Source organism: Narcine bancroftii, chromosome 6, assembly GCF_036971445.1.
Source record: "Narcine bancroftii isolate sNarBan1 chromosome 6, sNarBan1.hap1, whole genome shotgun sequence".
In the NCBI taxonomy this organism is placed as follows: Eukaryota; Metazoa; Chordata; class Chondrichthyes; order Torpediniformes; family Narcinidae; genus Narcine; species Narcine bancroftii.
The window spans coordinates 174,366,722-174,385,779 of NC_091474.1; the positions used below are offsets into that span (position 1 = coordinate 174,366,722).

Consider the following 19,058-nt stretch of genomic DNA (forward strand, 5'->3'; position numbering starts at 1 on the left):
TGGAGAGCTCGCCATATAGCACGATCTTGGGAAGGCGATGGTCCTTCATTCTGGAGACATGACCTACCCAGCGCAGTTTGATCTTCAGCAGCGTGGATTCGATGCTGTCGGCCTCTGCCATCTCGAGTACTTCGATGTTGGAGATGAAGTCGCTCCAATGAATGTTGAGGATGGAGCGGAGACAACGCTGGTGGAAGTGTTCTAGGAGCCGTAGGTGATGCCGGAAGAGGACCCATGATTCGGAGCCGAACAGGAGTGTGGGTATGACAACGGCTCTGTATACGCTTATCTTTGTGAGGTTTTTCAGTTGGTTGTTTTTCCAGACTCTTTTGTGTAGTCTTCCAAAGGCGCTATTTGCCTTGGCGAGTCTGTTGTCTATCTCGTTGTCGATCCTTGCATCCGATGAAATGGTGCAGCCGAGATAGGTAAACTGGTTGACCGTTTTGAATTTTGTGTGCCCGATGGAGATGTGGCGGGGGGGGGGGGGGGGGGGCTGGTAGTCATGGTGGGGAGCTGGCTGATGGAGGACCTCAGTTTTCTTCAGGCTGACTTCCAGGCCAAACATTTTGGCAGTTTCCGCAAAACAGGACGTCAAGCGCTGAAGAGCTGGCTCTGAATGGGCAACTAAAGCGGCATCGTCTGCAAAGAGTAGTTCACTGACAAGTTGCTCTTATGTCTTGGTGTGAGCTACCTCGAGTGTAGATAACAAGATAGCACCAGCAACTGAGTTCAAATCCATCATTGTTTGTAAGGAGTTTATACATTCTCTCTGGGACCAGATGCTCTAGTTTCCTCCCATGTTCTAAAGATGAACCAGTTAGTAGGTTAATTGGCCACATTGGTGTAAGTGGGTGGCTCAGGCTTGTGGCCCCACCTTTAAACTGACTTGTGGCATCCACCACTCTGTGAACAATTTGCTCTGCATAGCTCATTTATACTCCCAATCTCCCCTTCTTTCACCTAAAAAACATATTCTCTCATATGCGACATTTTTACCATGGAAATTTTAATCTCAATTCACTTGCAGGAGATTGAAAATTTTGATTTTGGAGGGGAAATCCAAAATGTCTGGGAAAATTATAAGCTTGAATATACATGCAAAAGCAGTGATGATATATTTACATGTAGAAGTTAAACCCATCAGCTTCGTACATCTCCCTGAAACAAGTCTTTGAATCTTACATTTCAGTATTTTCCAGCCTTCTAAGTCTAGATTTTTCCATTCAAAACAAAAAGAGTTAATCCTGTTAAAGCTAAATTTAGCAAGTGGACTATAATGCACTCTGCAGGCAAAGAAAATTAGTTGATGCATTTCCATCAAAATAATGTAGAAATAATGTAAAAGTGTTTGTAAACTATGAGAATGAACTGTAATTTCTTCCTACTAATTGTCAAAAATGAATTATTATTTACTGCAGTTTTGGAAAAAAAGGTTAATTTCACACACGTGCTTTGAACACACGTGGAATTCCACCAGAAGTGACAATGCAGCCCAGAGTTAAGGAGGCAAAGCTGACAAGAGGCTAACCTAGTGCTGATGAGAGATCAAAGTTGTGACCTTTCTTGTCTGTGCTTCATAACACGTGGGTGTATTTAACTGCTGAGTTAAAATGAGACATTCAGATGATAAAATTGAGATAATGTTCTTTCCTCTCTTGAAGGACAGTGGGGTGTATGTTTCTGTGACACTACATCAGGGATTTGTTTGAAATTCCAAAGTAATTTTCTCATCCTTGTGTAACAGAAATGATCAAAAACATGTCTATGGGATGAAGTATTAATTGGCATTTCTGTGAATAATCGTGCAGGTGTGTGAAATAATAGGTAAAATAACACACATTTCTTCCACATGGTGAATCCCCACATTGACACATTGCAATACAAGCATCAAAGGAACACACAGCCCAGAAAGGAAAAAAAAAACAAATTACCAACTACCAAAATTAATATTGATGCAAAATCAACGAATCCCTTTCACACTAGATAACCTTTCCTTTAGAGAATGGGAGAGAAAAGGATCAAAAGAATAGAAATTTGTTTTTTGGGAAATAAATTATCTTTTGAACAAATGAAGTACAAATATGGTATAGCTCACAGTACAATATTTGCATACAACCAACTGAAAACCTACTTGAAGGACAAATTGGGAAGCAGGCTGAGGTTACCAGAAGGAAGCAGCTTTGAATATGTGATTACAGACACAATGAAAATTAAAAGATTTATAACAAACATGTACATCAAACTGCAAGAGAAAGAGAACGATGAAATAAGCTGTAAACCCAAACAAAAGTGGGAACAAGATCTAAACATAAAATAAAGAATGAAACATGGGAAAAGCTATGCTCCGGAACTATGAGAAATACAATAAACACAAGGTTACGCATGATACAATATAATTGGTTACACAGGCTATATATCACGCCCCAAAAGTTAAATAAATAGGACCCAACAGTATCAGATAGATGTTTTCGCTGTAAGAAGGGAACGGAAACAACAGTACATGCAATTTGGGCATGTGAGAAAGTGGAAAAGTTTTGGGAGATCTAAATCAGGTATTAAATAAAATCACAAAAAGCAACATACCAAAAAATCCAGAGATCTTTCTTCTAAGTAATATAAGAAGTAAAGAACTTGGTCTCAATTTGGATGAAGTGCAAAAAAGATTTATTATGAAGCCATAGCTGTTGCAAAAAAATATATCATGTCAACCTGGAAATCAGAAGATAGCCTGAGAATACAGCAATGGTACATAGAAATGAATAAATGTATTCCATTGGAAAAAATAACATATAATTTAAGAAATAACATCACAGTTTTCGAACAAATTTGGAAACCATACATGGAACACACATAGAGAAGTCCTACCACGGACCTCCACCACCTAAAATAACAAAATGACAGAATGAGAAGACAAAATGAACTGACCCAGTGTGTAAAAGTAGATGACACAATTTTCTTGTTTATTTTCATTGAGTGATAACATTGTTTAATGGGTTTAATGTATTGTATATGTTGAACGTTTAGTGAGTGGGGAGGGGGGTGGGAAGGAGGGAGCGAAGGGAAGGGGGAAAAGGGGAGAAAATGACACTGTGTATATTCAAGAGAGAAATGTTTGTGTGTATTTTGGTCAATATGGTTCATTATTCATAAAAAAAAATTAAAAAAAAGGAATTTTATATTCAAGTAGTATATTTCAATTAATAATGTTTGAAAAGTATAGATAATAGTAAGATAATGTGGTAATCAAACATATTCCAGGCAATTTATAGGTTAATCAGTTTAAATATCCAATTAGAGTTGTATGGACACAGGACTTATACTCACAACTGTAACAACCTTGTATGAAACTCACCACATTCTACTCAATCTTCAGTTTCTTTAATATCCAACTACAAACTCCTTAGATTTCAAGCATCTGTAGCTTTTGATTTTCTTCCCAAAATATGTTGCCATAAAGCTAATTGACATTAAATTTAATATGAATTTTAAATGATATTCATATATATATACACTCAGTAAGTTGATATGTAAACTGAAGGGAAAAGCTTGCTCATGTCTTTGTAAAGGGCGATACTGCAATGATACCAAAATTTGATTAACAGACATAGAGGTTATGATGTACATTAGCATCTGGAAAAGCCAATTTCCCTCCCATAGAACACTCCAAGGACTTCTGCAGAATCAAATATATTGTAAACATTGCAAATGACCTTTTACTCCTACCATAAAGGACCATTTTCTTGCTTGTTCTTTCACTGAAATTTCTTCATCTGAATCAGATTAGTTTTGTTGCTCTTAAGCTTGAATGACCTTCTGACTCAACTTTCCACCTTCTCCTGCCCCTTTATGTTGAGATATTGCCCAGGCTTCTGGCAGTAAGTTTCTGTAAACATTAAATAACTAAGGTGATGGTTGCTTCCCTTTCTGTTGGGGTTCCTGAACTCAACATGGAGCAAACTCTTATTATAAATCATAATCAAATTATAGTATGCCCCACAAATGTGGGAACCATTCCCCAGACCATTTAAAAAAATAAAACAATTAACAAACAGTGGTACTTTATATGTGTAGTATGTGAAAGGTTTAATTATATTTCTTCAGCCTGTAAAACATTTCCAATGCTGTTTAATTGCGAGGTGAAAACCACAACGGTGAAATTGGACATGGCTTGGGATATAAAAGGTGAGGTTCCTGTTGTGTCTGATTACAGAATAGGTTTCATACTTAATAGCACATCACATTATGTGCATCTCAATAAATGTCCACTTATTTTGTTTCCCAGCGCATGGTCTTTTATCATTCATTTACATTTTAGCAGCAGTGTATTTCATTGTCTGAACAGTAGGTACTCTTTTAGGTCACTGAAATTCTTCATGGAATGAATATTTTCTTCCCCCAGCAGAAAATAAGAACATTTGTTGGAACTATCTTACTTGTGTTAAGAGAACAACTGATGTCAATTTTCAAAAAGACAGCTGCACAAATAAATCCTTTGGAGAAATACCACAAATTAAAAAGTTTAAGAACGCATACAGTAATGCAAAACAAAATCCCACCCTCCAATGAAAATATATACATTTTATGTAATTTCTGTTCGACCTGTAATCATAATTTTGGCATTCATTTAAGGGCACCCACTTTACACAGAGATGTGGAAGAATTTCTTTAGCCAGAGAGCAGTGAACAAGGGCGGCTGTGGAGGCCAGATCGCTGGGTGTATTTAAGGCAGCAATTGATAGGTATCTGAATAGTCAGGGAATCAAAGGTTATGGGGACAATGCAAGAGAGTTGGGCTGAGTGGGAGAATGAATCAGCTCATGATGGAATGGCAGAGTGGATTTGACAGGCTGAAATGGCCAACTTCTGCTCCTATATCTTACAGTCTTATAGTCTTAAGAACCTGCAGGAAGAAAACAAATGAATAATAATTTCCATTGTATCTAATTTTTACAGAATAATATTAGAAACTATGATTTTTATGATTACTCCTGGATTTGATCAGTAATCCATTTGTTGAACTGCCTTATTGGATACAATTTTTTTACATATATTGCAGGATATGCTTGGCAAATTCAGTCAAAGCCCAGATCAGCAAGGCCCAAAAATTGTTAATTTCAAATTAAGAATTTATTCTGCTTATGTAACAGAGAGAAAATTGAACTGAGTAACTTTGCTTCCTTAAAAATTGAAAGTTGCTACTAAGCACTGAATACTATATTTAAAAGCAGAAACTGCTTGAAAACCTCAGTTTAGGTTTCCATTGAGTATTGCATATTTAATACAAAAGATTTAAACATAAGTATATGTAGAACCATAGAATCACACAGTACAGAAGTTGGCTGTTTTGGACAAGCTAATAGTGATACCTATATATATTAGTCCCATCTGCTGACATTAAGCTCAGCCTTTTAAACATTCTAAATATATCTGCCCTGGGGAAAATAAAACTATATTCTATTTATGGCCCTCATAATTTTATGAACCTATATAGGATCATCCCTCAGCCTATGTTGCAGTGAGAATAAACTCAGCCTATCCCATTCTTCAATATAATTAGAGCTCTCCATTCCAGGGAAGATCCTGGTAAATCTCTGCTGCACTTTCTCAATTGCTCCTGCATGCTACCTGAAGTGTAGTGACCAGAACTGGACACAACAGTCTAAGTGTAGTCTAACCAATGGTTGTATATCTGCAAAGGTACTTCACAACTCTTACACTCAATGTTTTGGTATATGAAGTCAAAAGTACCAAATACCTTCTATCTACCTGTGTCTCCATTTTTAGGGAGCTGTAGACATAGACCCCAAGATCTTTCTGAACATCAATATTCCTCGGATCTCTACCATTTACTATATATGTTCAGCATTTAACTTCCCAAAGTATATTACCTCACACTCTTTTGCATTAGATTCCATATATACCTTCAATACCGAGTGCAAAAATAAGTAGTATTACTTCCATTTTTTTTGAAAGAGGAACAATGTTGACTGGTTCCACTTGTTCCAGCAAATTAATAGTATGAGGAGTCTTTAATTTTTGGTCTCAAATGAAGGCACTGCTATGAAGGCTATCCAACAAATCCAGCTTAGCCAACCTCTCATAATTACAGCTCTCCATTCCGGGGAAGATCCTGGTGAATCTAGGATTGAATCAAGGCTGTCAACTGTGATAGCAACACTGAATCTGCTTCAAATAAATTGTGATCTAATCTGCTTTACATATGAATTATTGTTCATGCACAAAAAAAATTAAAAGAAAAATACATATGTGGGAAGACAACTGGTTAGCACAAAGTTGGGGAGGAGAGGGAGACGCAGTGTGAAAGCAGGAAATGATTTGGAGTAGTTACAATTCTGCTGCGATAAAAATGAGTAGTTGACAATTTAGATATTAATTTAAGTTATATTATTCTGAAACTGGTTGGAAGGAGGGTTCACAGACCACATCCACTCATCTTGCTTGTTTCTTGCTGACAACAGCTGCAATGGTTTATCTTTAGAAATCTTGGCAGAAAACTAGAAGTCACTGGGGCCAAAATTCTTCAGAAGTTCAAATAAGCTGTCTGAACATGCACAATGGTATAAAAAAGCAGCACAGGCATTTTTCATGTAACAGATACGTTTGTGCAAGTGCAAACAAATGCAAAAGGGCTGGCAATGTGCTTGCCTGCAGCAGTGGAATCTGATCATTTTTAGAACTGACCTACAACAGAATCCTCTCCTGCAATGTACTAAACCGAAGAAGAATGATGATTAAATTGGTCAGTTTAGAAAGTGCTGCCTAAGGAGATCAAATGCCTTTCTACGTTTAAGCAACATCATTCTGACCAGAGTTTGCAAGATTTAAAAAAAAACCCAAAAGACTCTACATCCCCAGATCCACTTCCAACCCATATCCTCCAACTTTATAATTGTGAATCTTAGGGTTCACTGAGAGGGAAAGTGAAGTAGAAATGAAGGTTGTGAGTGAAGAGAACAAGTGTGTGTTTACTCCTGGTTATCTAGTAGATGCAAGGCAATGCTAGATTAAATTTCAAAAGGTTTCCTGTTTCTCGTCACTACATCAATTTCCTGAAAGAAGGTGATTTTTCTTCCCTATGGGGACATTTTGCAAGATTGAGGTCTGAAGTAAAATATTTATTAGTTGTTTTGGCTTGATAAGTTTTGGATGAAGAGTGCTTAAACAGTTACATTCCACAATTTCTTGTCCTGTTCTGCAGCCTATCAATGGAAAATTGACAGAGTGAAAGGGGATGGGGGTAGGAGGTACATGATGATCTACATTCTTGTGTCATGGTGAAGGCAGGCCAAAGTCTGAATTGCCATAGTTTGATCTTGTCAGAGATGTTGACACTGAGGAGATTTCATTTGTTGTGCACATGTCTATATATAAACATTCAATAGGAAAAGCTTCATGCTGTCAACTTCTTTTGATCAACTAAATGAAAGTCTTCATTGAAAGGAATTTTACAGATAAAATTCAAGTCTTTCAGTGCTGTCAATTATTTGGAGTATAGTTATAGATTTCATTTCTTCTCACTGCTACCTATGAGCAGAAGCCTGAAAAACAGCTTCTCAAGGTACAAAAACAATTTCTTTCAATCAGCTATTAGTCTTCTCAAATTTCCCTTGGTACACTAATCATAGACTTCTCCAACAATTCTAAAGACTGCAAGTCACTTTTTTTTTGAACTAGAATTATTGTAAATATTTATTACGTATCTTGTGTACTTATTGCCTCTTTTAATTCAATTTAATTAGTCTACTATTATATTTTTTTCTTGACAAGTACCTGTTCGGCTGCAGCAAGAATTTTGGTGCATATGTGTATGAAAATAATCTTATCAATTCATATAATTTTAAATGTTGCTCACTTATAAGGCAGCATATTTTCACTCTCTTTTTGATGGTTGGATCTCATTAATATTTCACACCCAGGTTCATACACAGTTTCCCAATGATGCTTAAGAAAGGTACAAGACTAATGTAGTTGCTTTGGGTAGATGTGCAAAATCTTTAAATAGAGTCAGATTAGATCGAGGAAGCTATTAAAATACATTCAGGATCTTTTTTTTAATTAATCATCGTTCAAAAACTTTGGAGTGTAGAAGGATGAGAGGAGACTTGATAGAGGTCTACAAGACAATCAGCACCTGTTCCGAGGGCACGATCAGCAAACACCAGAGGATGTATGTACAAAGTTAAGGGAGGGAATTTTCAATGAAACATCAGGGGCAATTTTTTTTTTTTTTACACAGAGTTGTGGGAGCCTGGAACGCCTTGCCAGGGATGGTGGTAGAAGCTGAAACATTGGGGGCATTTAAGAGACTCTTAGACAGATACATGGATGGAAGAAAAATAGAGAATTATGGGGTGGAGAGGGTTTAGTACTTTTTTTTGAAGGAATATATTGGTCGGCACAACATTGAGGGCTGAATGGCCTGTACTGTGCTGTTCTATGTAAACTTGCTGTCACTAGAAGGCCAGTATTAACTACCATACCTAATTACCCTTTAGTTCCACCAAATGATTGAAAAAGCTGGGGCTGCTTTCTTTCAACCAGATAATGTTGAAGAGTGATTGGAAAGAAGTATTAAAAATTATGAAGGATTTAAAGAAATTAAATAAAGTTCAGGAATCAACGAATAACACAGACTAAAAATAAATGGAAAAGGAATTAAAGAATCTGATTTACATATTTTAGTCACAGGTTAGGAAATTGCTCTCGTACTTGCGAGGTGCTGAGGTAAATTGTGGCATCAGAATTAGGATTAGCTGGCAAGGATGAACTACAGGAAGATTGGGAATGAAACCTGCATGAACTGTATCATGGAGATTTACCACGCATAATGACACCATTTGCCGGCTTCTCAGCCATTTCAATTTTGTCTTAATTTTTCTTTAAAATATCTACTTATTTGATTTTTAAAGTCTTTAACATCCCTCTGCAGCATTGGGAGAGTTGAGTATTTTCAGTATTGGCCCTCATTTGAATCAAGCTGGTCTATCCATCCAACATACTAGTGACCTTAACATCAACATAAAGCAAGAGGTCCTTTCCAGTGTTTCTCTAATTTGTGCAGAAAGATATACATTCAGGTCAGATTGCAATATGGCTTGGGAGGGTGAAATCTTTATCAATGATGTTATTCAATAAATAAGTCTCCTCAGCGATGTTCTCCAAAACGATTTTGCCCAAAGTGATGATCAGAGATTTCCCCACCTTGAATGCAGTCTCTAATGTCCAAGAAAACATAGAGGAGTACACAAGCTCAGGACAGGCTGCATCAGCAAATGCATTGAGGATATCACTGAGATCAAATGCTTCACTACCAGGGCTAACCAGAAACCATGGTTGGATGCAAAGGTCCGGCCCTTCTCAGAGCTCATGATGCAGCCTTCAGGACAGGAGATAGGATAACTTTCCCTTGCAATCCGAAAGGCAAAGCGGGAGGTACACACAGAAAATCCATAGTCAGCTGTGCAACACTGGGAACATGGAGGCATATGTGGCAAGGGACCAAGACAACCTTGCGAGTTAAGGACAATGACGCCTTCCTTCCAGACAGATTGAAATCTTCTGCGTATGATTTGATGAGAAGAACAGGATGACGAAGAAAGTTCCATGTCCTCATGATGAACAGGCCTCCCTGCATAGCTGTGGCCACGGTGAGGAGAACCCTATCCAAGATGAACCCTCACAAGGTGGTGGGGCCATAGCTGGTCAGGTACAGAAGGACTGTGCAGACCAACTGACAGATCTTCATGGATGTTTTCAACACGTCACTGCAGCAGACTATCTTTCCCACAGGGTTCAAGACAGCCACCATTACCCATGAGGGCAACAATAACAGGCCTCAATGTCTACTGCCCTCTGGCACTGACCTCCACCATTTATGAAATGCTTTGAGCATCTGGTGATGAAAGGCACACCTCTCAGAGGCAATGGACTCATTTCAATTCACCTATAGAAGAAACTGTTCCACAGATGACACTATAGCCTTGTCGCTTCACTCTGTCACGACCCACGTGGAGAATGACACCTCATAATCCTGGCTACTGTTCATTGACTTTAGCTTGGCACTTAATACGATCATTCCCCAGGGGCTGGTAGAGAAGCTGTCCTCACTGGAACTCAACACTCCTCTCTGTAACTGGATTCTGACTTTCTAGAGGAAAGACCACAGTCTGTCCCAGTCGGTAGCAGTAGGTTGGGCATCATCATCACGCTGAGCACTGGCACGTCTCAGGGCTCTGTACTCAGTCCACTCTTGTTCACGCTACTGGCCCACAACTGCATCAACCGATCCAGCTCCAACAGAGTCATCAAGCTTTCAGATGACCCAACAGTAGTTGGCCTCTTCAGCAACAAGGATGAGTTGCAACTACAGAGAAGAGGTGGAAAATCTCATGAAATGGTGCGAGAATAACAACCTGAGTTTCAAAGTGGACAAGAAGGAGGAGATGATTGTGGACTACACATCAACAACTCTGCAGTGGAGAGCGTGGAAAGCACCAAGTTCCTTGGAGTTCACTTAACTAGTGACCTATTATGGATACTGAATGTCTCCTTACTTGTCAGGAAGGCACAACAGCAACTGCACTTCCTGAGAAGACTGAAGTGGGCAAGGTTACCAACCACCATTATGTCAAACTTCTTGTACAGGAGCTCTATCGACAGCATCCTGGCAAACTGCATCACAGTGTGGTACGGTTGCTGTAGAGAAATGGATTGGAGGTCAATCCATAGGCCCATAAGAGTAAGAGTGGCAGAGAGGATCAATGGAGTCTCTCTACCACCCCCCCCCCCCCTTTGATGGGATCTACCAGGATCCTTGTCTGAGGAAATGATTTGTGCAAAATCATTGAGGATCCCTTCCAGCCTGCATGCAGAATCTTTCAGTTGCTCCTGTTGGGAAAGAGATACAGGAGTATCAGAGCCAGCACCACCAGACTGAGGATTGGCTTCTTCCCACAGGCAATAAGAATGCAGAATGACTAAAAGAACTGCTCACAGTAACCTTCCAAGGCTCTCATATTCATGAAAGAATATTTATTTATATATATGAATACTTGTCCTGCTTGTTTGTATGTGTATTATGTCTGGTTAAAAAGTCCGCATGTTTTACACTGTAGACTGGAGAACACTGTTTTGTCGGGTTGTACTTGTGCAATCAGGTGACAATAAATTTGATATGACTTGACTTGAAGTAAGTTTCGGATACAGGAAGATAACATGGTGGGAAGCGAGTATGCGTATTCTCATCCTGCTTATGTTTCTGTCATTTATTACTTTTACTCGACCCACAGAGAATCTACAATAACCTGCTATTATTGTTTTCTCTCTTACCTGCTATAGCCTGCAGGCTGGGAATAGCGATGGTGCTGTAGGTGTTAATGTTGCTGCTGCACCATGTGTGCATCTGGGTTTCACCTTCTCCTTCCAGCCCTGTGACACCATCCACAAAATAGGAACCCCACTGTTCGGACACCACTGGCCACGTCTTGTGTCTCAGACCCTGCAAATGTTACAACAGTTAAAAGGGTCACTACCACATTTTTACCCTTCTCCCTCATGAGAATAACTTGGCAGAAGGATAGCTTTAAAAATTGTGTTTGTGGGTAAACTGTAAGTTTAAAAACTAAATTTATTTCCAGACGACTGAATGAAACAAATCATGGGTAATCCAGGAAAGCAGTAGGTTCTGAAAATCAATATTCGTGTTGGTGAGCCTGCTTGTTTTGGAAGATTGGCAGATATTTCTTTTATGCCCTCAAACAGCAGTGCTCAAATGGGTATCTGCCTGGAAATGGCAGCAAAAACAAAATATTGTTTCGGAGTAAACAAGGCAACTCACTGGGAAGGTCATTACATTAAAACACTGGGGCAGACCTTCCGCCCCGATTGCCTGCATCTGCCAGCAACCCATTACATCTCTTGGAATCCAATGAACAAAAATAAACTTCCAAAAATGAATGATCCAGTCTGAGAGCTGAGAAATCTGCCTGTTGATTCTGTGCCAGCTTATACCTTGAGCAAGTACAAGGCTCGTCATTGTCATGGGACAAATCAACTGCTGAAGAAAAACAAATGGACTTTTTAAAATTTGATTCTCTTTTATATGCACATAAGCGGTTTTCAGAATTTGAATAAAAAAATGTAAGTATTTTAACTTTTTTTGAATGTAGAGAGTCACAGAGTAATACGGCACAATAATGGACCATTTTGCACCCTATCATGTCCATGCATCATGTCCCTATTTTCCAGCACTTGGTCCTTAGCCTTCAATTGCTTGGCAATTCAGATACAGTAAAACCCTCTTTATCCAGAATTCAAGTAATCAGCAACCTCAAGCAACTGACAAAATATCGAGGATATAAATAGGTTAATAAATTGAAATAATTAACAAATAAACAAACCAAAAAAAAGCTTAAAATTGTAAAAGTTAATGTTCAATGAAGTAATAAATAAAACTTTGGTGAAGATAGGGAGCAAATATTCAGCCCACAAACTGTCTTGGTCGTGCTTTGCTCATAGCAGCTCTTTGAATAAAGTTGTGTTTGAATACAATGGTGTCGCCCAGAATGAAGAGCTGGTTGATGCTGCTGGCTGCCTGCTCAGTAAGAGTCTTAGTAAGAGGCTCGCTCCTTGCTTAGTAAGAGTCTTAAGCTTTATTTATATATTATTAAGTATAAGATTGTGCAGAAAATAGTGTTATTGCAGAAGCTTGATCGTGGTGTATCTGTATGGCTTCTTACTGAAGATTATGGTGTGGGAACTACGACCATGTATGATTTAAAGAAGTAGAGTGATAAGTTATTGTAGTTTTACAGTCTAGAAAAACAATGGCTAATGAAAGAGCACTAAGATGGACAACTCTCGTCTAATGCTGTTATCAGCAAGAAGCAAGTCTGTGTTGGGCAAATTGCATAAGGAATAGGGCAATAGGCCAAACAGCCTCTTATAATGTGCTTCCTAATGATCTTCTCTCACTATTAACTCAATTATTTCAGTCGGCAGCTAGCTCTGTTGACATAAAGTTTGCATCATTACCTGAAAATGTTCCATAAATGTAACCTTTTGAACGTTCTTAACAGCTGGTAATAATCAATTGTACTTTATCAAGAACTAATGCAGTCAGAATAAATCCTATTTCTTTGTCAGGCTATGGGTTTTGATCTTGACGTTTGCCATATAAGTAGTAAATATAAGTACCATCTTTTTCATGACCACTTTTCAAAGTGTACTTGCTCCTTTTTGTGCAGTTAAATGCAAGAGGAAGGCTTCACAAAGATCAATGACATGAATGACCAGCAACTCCGTTTTTTCTGGTGTTAATAGTGGGAGAAATGTAAGCAAGAACTCATTTTAACTTCACACGTCACAATGGAATGACCAGCATTCCCATAAACTGTAGGAATAGGGAAAAGGGGCTCAATCAGAAGACCAAAATGCAGTGCTGCCAGGTATTAATACTCAAATCATTGAAGTGTTTTATACATATGCGATAACATTAAAAATATTTTAATGATTACATTTTGAAGGAGGCTGTCCACCAGTTGCTGAATATATTAGTCAAATTCATTTAAAAAAAATCAAGACATACAGGTCCATCTGGCTCACAAGCCCTGTGCTGCCAAAATACACCAATCAACTTACAATCCCCTTATGTTTTGTTTCTATCACAGACAAACATTTGTCCTCTCCAACATGCAAGATATACTTCAAAGATAAAGCTTACACGATGTTGAGAGAATTTGTTCATCAGAGGCAACATTACCTCACATGTGATTGTTTCAAAATATATATATCTTTAAAAATTCTTAATGATATTTCAGTCGCTACACTGATTTCCCAACTTTTATTTTACTTCCTTTAAACTCTATATATTAAAAAAAAATCAATTACATAAGCATTTTAACTTCCTGATTTGCTATCCATGAGATTTGTCAAAGATTGGCTGTTCAAACCTGTTTGATGACATCACTATCCACATGGTAACATTGCTTATTGATTTTTTTTGGCATACATCTCTCCAATGTCATTAGGAATCCCATTCCCCCAATGCAGAGCAGAAAATCCAAAATCTGATATTCATATGTAAACTACAGCACTTGTTTTATTTGTCCGAACTGATTATGAGAAGGTGTTCTGAATACTCACTTCATATTTTCCCTTCTTCTCCCTTGGCTCCGAGTCCTGTCTGTCCAATGTACCATGTTGGCTGGCTTCAACTTCCAACTCTTCCAGCACTAGGACTGTTTCACAGTTGTTGTAGCTGTGGGCTGGAAATATATCTGAACGCATACTGTCTCCAAAATAAACGACCTGTGGATTGAATACCAGATATCATTCTGACCTCTCATGGGAGTAAGACAAGACCCAAAAATGAACTTTGATGATATTTATAACATGTAAATTTAAAGTGGAGACAGGTAAACCAACAGGTTTATTTTCTGAATAAAATTCAAGACAGAAATCATTTGCAGAGTATGGAGTACAAATGTTGGAACCTCATGATTAAGCTGTGTAAGGTATTAGAGAAACGACTGTGTGCAGTTCTGCTCACCCAGATAGGAGGAACATGAGTAGATTGGAAGGTTGCAGAGAATATTTACCAGGATGTTGCTAGTTTTGTAGGGGTGAGATATAGGGAAAGGTTGGATAGGCTGGGTCTTTATTTCCAAGAGCACAGGAGGCTGAAGGGTGATCTTAGAGATGTTTCGAAAATTACGTGGAGCATGCATAAAATAAAGGATTGTCATTCATTTCCCAGGGTAAAATGACTCTAGAACTAGAAGGCGTAGCTTTAAATTGTGAGGGGAGAGATTTAAGAGGAAACTGTAGAAGTGAGCATGTTTAAAAGTAATTTGGACAGATTTATGGATAGGAAGAGCTTTGATATGGATCAAACAGAGGTAAATGGGACAAACGCAGAGTGCCAGGTTGGTCAGTGTGGGCTGTTTGGACTGAAGAACCTGTTCTATGCTGTAGGACTCAATCACATGTTGAATAGCTGCAAGAGTCAATTCTTAATTTCATTTTGGCCCATACTGACGTGCAGTTAAGATGATGGTGGTGGGGAGAAAATTTGGATATTGCTGGATTTTATAACGTAGCTATAATGTGAGTCGGGTGAATGATGTGGGCCATAAATGAGATCCTGGGATGGGGCTAAGACATGGAATGGCGATGAAGATGTAGAAATTATAACTGAAATTACGGGCCTTTTTTGTGATGGTGGTTTAAGATATGATGGAGATCAGAATTCAAACTGAGTTGAAGGTTTATTTAATCATGGGGGAGAGAAACACTCTTACTCCTCTTGTCCCATAACTCCAAACCTGTTTTTTTTTCTCAATCAGAATTCACAGCAAAAGAAAAAACCCATTCTATTTACAATAAAAAAAACACCATGGTGCCTAATCCTTCTTCATCTCCAGACCTTTCTGTGGTCCTTGAATTTCAAAGATATTTTTCCCAAAGGCTTGGGATTTCTCATCCCTCTCAAAAGCCAGGTTCCCAAGAAAGATTTGAATTAAAAAAAAAACAATTGAGCAGAGTGGCCTCATTAGTAATTTTATATTACGATCCTGATTCTTCAGGCTTAGCTTCAGTTTGTGAAATAAAAGCATCTGCTCCATGCCTTTGCCTTTATTTCACCCACCCAAGGAAGTTTAAAATGACCACGTATATTATAACTGCTGGAATCAATAGCAAGATTAGTAGCACTTGCCATCCTGCTAAATTTGCGTTTGCGAATATAACTTGGACCCTTCAGGTGAAAACATACACTACATCATATCTCTGCCAAATATTTACACCTGGTTTTCATGTACACTCCACAGATCTGGTCCCAGAAGACACCGTAAATTTCAGAACCCAAGCAAGTAGGGAAAAGATAAACGGTCGTCAGGTGGATAGATTTATCCAAAAGCAGGTCAGAATTAGATTTTAGGTTTCAGATTTATTGTCAGAGTACATCCCTGAGATTCTTTTTTCCTGTGGGCGTGGCAGAATTGCCACTAATTTGTAGTGCAAAAAAAACTACACAGCGTAAACAAAGAACTGTAAAGGTAATTGATGTAAACAAAATGTAGAGAGAACAAAAAAAACCCAATAAATTGCACAAGTAAGAGTTCTTAAATGAGTCTCTGATTGAGTTTGTCGTTGTGGAGTTTGATGGTGGAGGGGTAGAAGCTGCTCCTGAACCTGGTGGTGCGAGTCTTGTGGCACCTGTACCTCTTTCCTGATGGCAGCAGCGAAAATAGAGCATGTTCTGGGTGGTGAGGGTCTTTGATGATTGCTGCTGGTCTTCAACAGCAGCTTATCCTGTAGATGTACTCAATAGTGGGGAGGGTTTTGCCTGAAATGTCCTGGGCTCTGTCTACTACCTTTTGGAATGTTTACACTCAGGGGTATTGGTGACCCCATACCAGACTGTGATGCAGCTGGTCACTACACTTTCCACCACACCTCTGTAGAAATCTGCCAGGTTCTCAGGTGTCATTTGAAACTTCTGCCAACTCCTGAGGAAGTAGATGCTCTGATGTGCTTTCTTCACAATGACCAGGAAAGATCCTCCAAGACCGTGACTCCCAAGTACTTAAAATTGCTTATCCTCTCCACCTCTGATCCCCCAGTGATCACCGGATTGTAAACCCTGGCTTTCCTTTGCTGAAGTCAACAATCAGCTCCTTTTTTTTTTGAAACTTTATTTAAAGATTTTATCACATGAATAAAACAAAAAAAATTACATTTAAAGAAAAATAAAAATAATTATTACAACACAGCATTAATAACCTTAATCTAACCCCCCCCCATATATACGGCCACTAAAAAAAAACTATATATATAAAAAGAAACCCCACCCTCCCCCCCAAAATAAAGAGTGAAGAATTAATAAAGTTAGTAATATTATATATAAAAAAACACTCACAAACAAAAGAAAATAACAAGTAAAAATATTAATTAAAAAAAGTTATCAAATCTAAAATATCACACATAAAACATATTTAAATCAAACTTAATTGCATGTACTTAACAAATGGAGTCCACTTCAGCTTATAAAAAGACATCTTATCTTGAATTGAAAAAGATATCTTTTCCATAATTAAACAAGACTTCATCTCTAAATACCACCTATCTAAGGTTAGTATATTTCTATCTTTCCAAGTAAGCGCTATACATTTCTTAGCCACCGCTAAGGCTAAATAGATAAAAGAAATCTGATAATCATTTAAGCCTAAGTCAATTAATGATTGCATATTCCCTAATAAAAATATATCAGGATCTAATACAACATAGATATTATATAAACTATTAAATATAGATTGAATACCTTTCAAAAACTGTTGCAATCGATCACAGAACCAAACTGTATGTAAAAAAGTATTAGCCGTCTGATCACAACGAAAACAACAATCTACCTTACTAAGACCAAACTTTTTTAATTTCTCCGGTGTTAAATATAATTGATGTATAAAATTATAGTTAATCATCGCTAATCTAGCATTAATCAATTTCCGAATACTATTCTGACAAATTTCCATCCAGGCTTCTTCAGCTATTATAGAACCTAAATCTTTTCAACTTATCTTTATCCCAATCTATCTTATTTTCATTTTCTTGTAAAATACAATACAAATCAGATATATACCCCTTTTTTGGTATGGAAAGTACATATTTCTCAAAACTAGTTTCAGGCAATAAAATCATATGTTGGCCACATACCTGTTTTACAAATGATCTTAACTGATAATATACAAATACAGAATTTCCACTAATACCAAATTTCCTTTGTAATTCCTCAAAAGAACAAAAACATCCTTCAAAAAAACAATCTGATAACTTTTTTATTCCTTTCCTTTCCCATTGTTTCAAAGTAATGTTGGAGACTGTAAAAAGAACAAGTTGATTATTATATAATGGCAATCACCCAGACCATTTATTCTTAAGCCCCAATTTATTAAGTTTACTTGTCCATAAATTCAATAAATGTTTCAATATTGGTACATCATAAGTTTGTAATAAATTTTTATTCCATCGAAACAAAAACTCGTGGAAATTTTTCTAAAATAACTGCCATTTCTATCTTTGCCCAACTAGGTGGGTCCTCCGTATTCATTAATGCACTAAGAAATTTAAATTGAGTTGCCTCATAATAATATTGAAAATTTGGTAGTCTCAAACCTCCAAATTGAAAGTCCCACATCAACTTTCTCATTGCTACCCTCGGAAATTTTCCCTTCCATAAGAAATCTCTAACTGCTTTATATAAATCCTTAAAAAAGCTTTTTTTTAAATAAGGAATTGATTGAAACAAATACGGTATCCGAGGAAAAATATTCATTTTTATAGTGTTAATCCTCCCCAATAAACCTAAAGGTAAATCCTTCCACCTAATCAAGTCTAACTTAATCTTTTTTATTAAAGGAAGATAATTAATTGAAAATAAATCTTGATATTCTGTATTAACATTAATTCCTAAATATTTAATGTTTAGTCCACTTCAAATTTATAATATTTTTATATATTGAATAATCATCTTTACAAATTGACAAAATTTCACTTTTAACCCAGTTTACCTTATAACCAGATAATTGACCATAATTTTCTAGAGATTCTTGAATTGCTGGTAAAGAAATATCAGGATCCATCAAATATAATAAAACATCATCAGCAAATAGATTAATCTTATATTCCTCATTCAAAACTCTCATACCCTTAACATTTTCATTTTGACGTATTAATTGTGCCAAAGGTTCAATAACTATAGCAAATAAAGCAGGTGACAATGGACATCCTTGCCTAGTAGACCTTGTTAAATCAAAAGATTCTGAAATCTGCCCATTAGTAGCAACTCTACCCTTCGGACTATTATATAAAGCCTTTATCAATCCAATAAACAAGGAACCAAAACAAAATTTTTCAAGTACTTTCAATAAAGACTTCCATTCCACTCTATCAAAAGCCAACGAAACCACTATTGGATAATTCATTTGAGATTTAGATTTGTTTATCAAAGTTATTAAACGCAAAATATTATCAGATGCATA

The 19,058-nt window shown here is 37.3% G+C and overlaps 1 protein-coding gene across 2 annotated transcripts in view; it reads right to left on the minus strand.

Annotated features, from left to right (window-relative positions):
• Positions 1-19,058, minus strand: part of nt5dc1 (5'-nucleotidase domain containing 1) — a 725,609-nt gene that overhangs the window by 12,603 nt on the left and 693,948 nt on the right. For both annotated transcript variants that reach the window (XM_069886815.1, XM_069886814.1), the window contains 2 exons: positions 14,164-14,328; positions 11,350-11,518 (listed from right to left, as the gene is read on the minus strand). In XM_069886815.1, the coding sequence (XP_069742916.1) occupies positions 11,350-11,518; positions 14,164-14,328 (334 nt within the window). The remainder of the gene's footprint in view (positions 1-11,349; positions 11,519-14,163; positions 14,329-19,058) is intronic.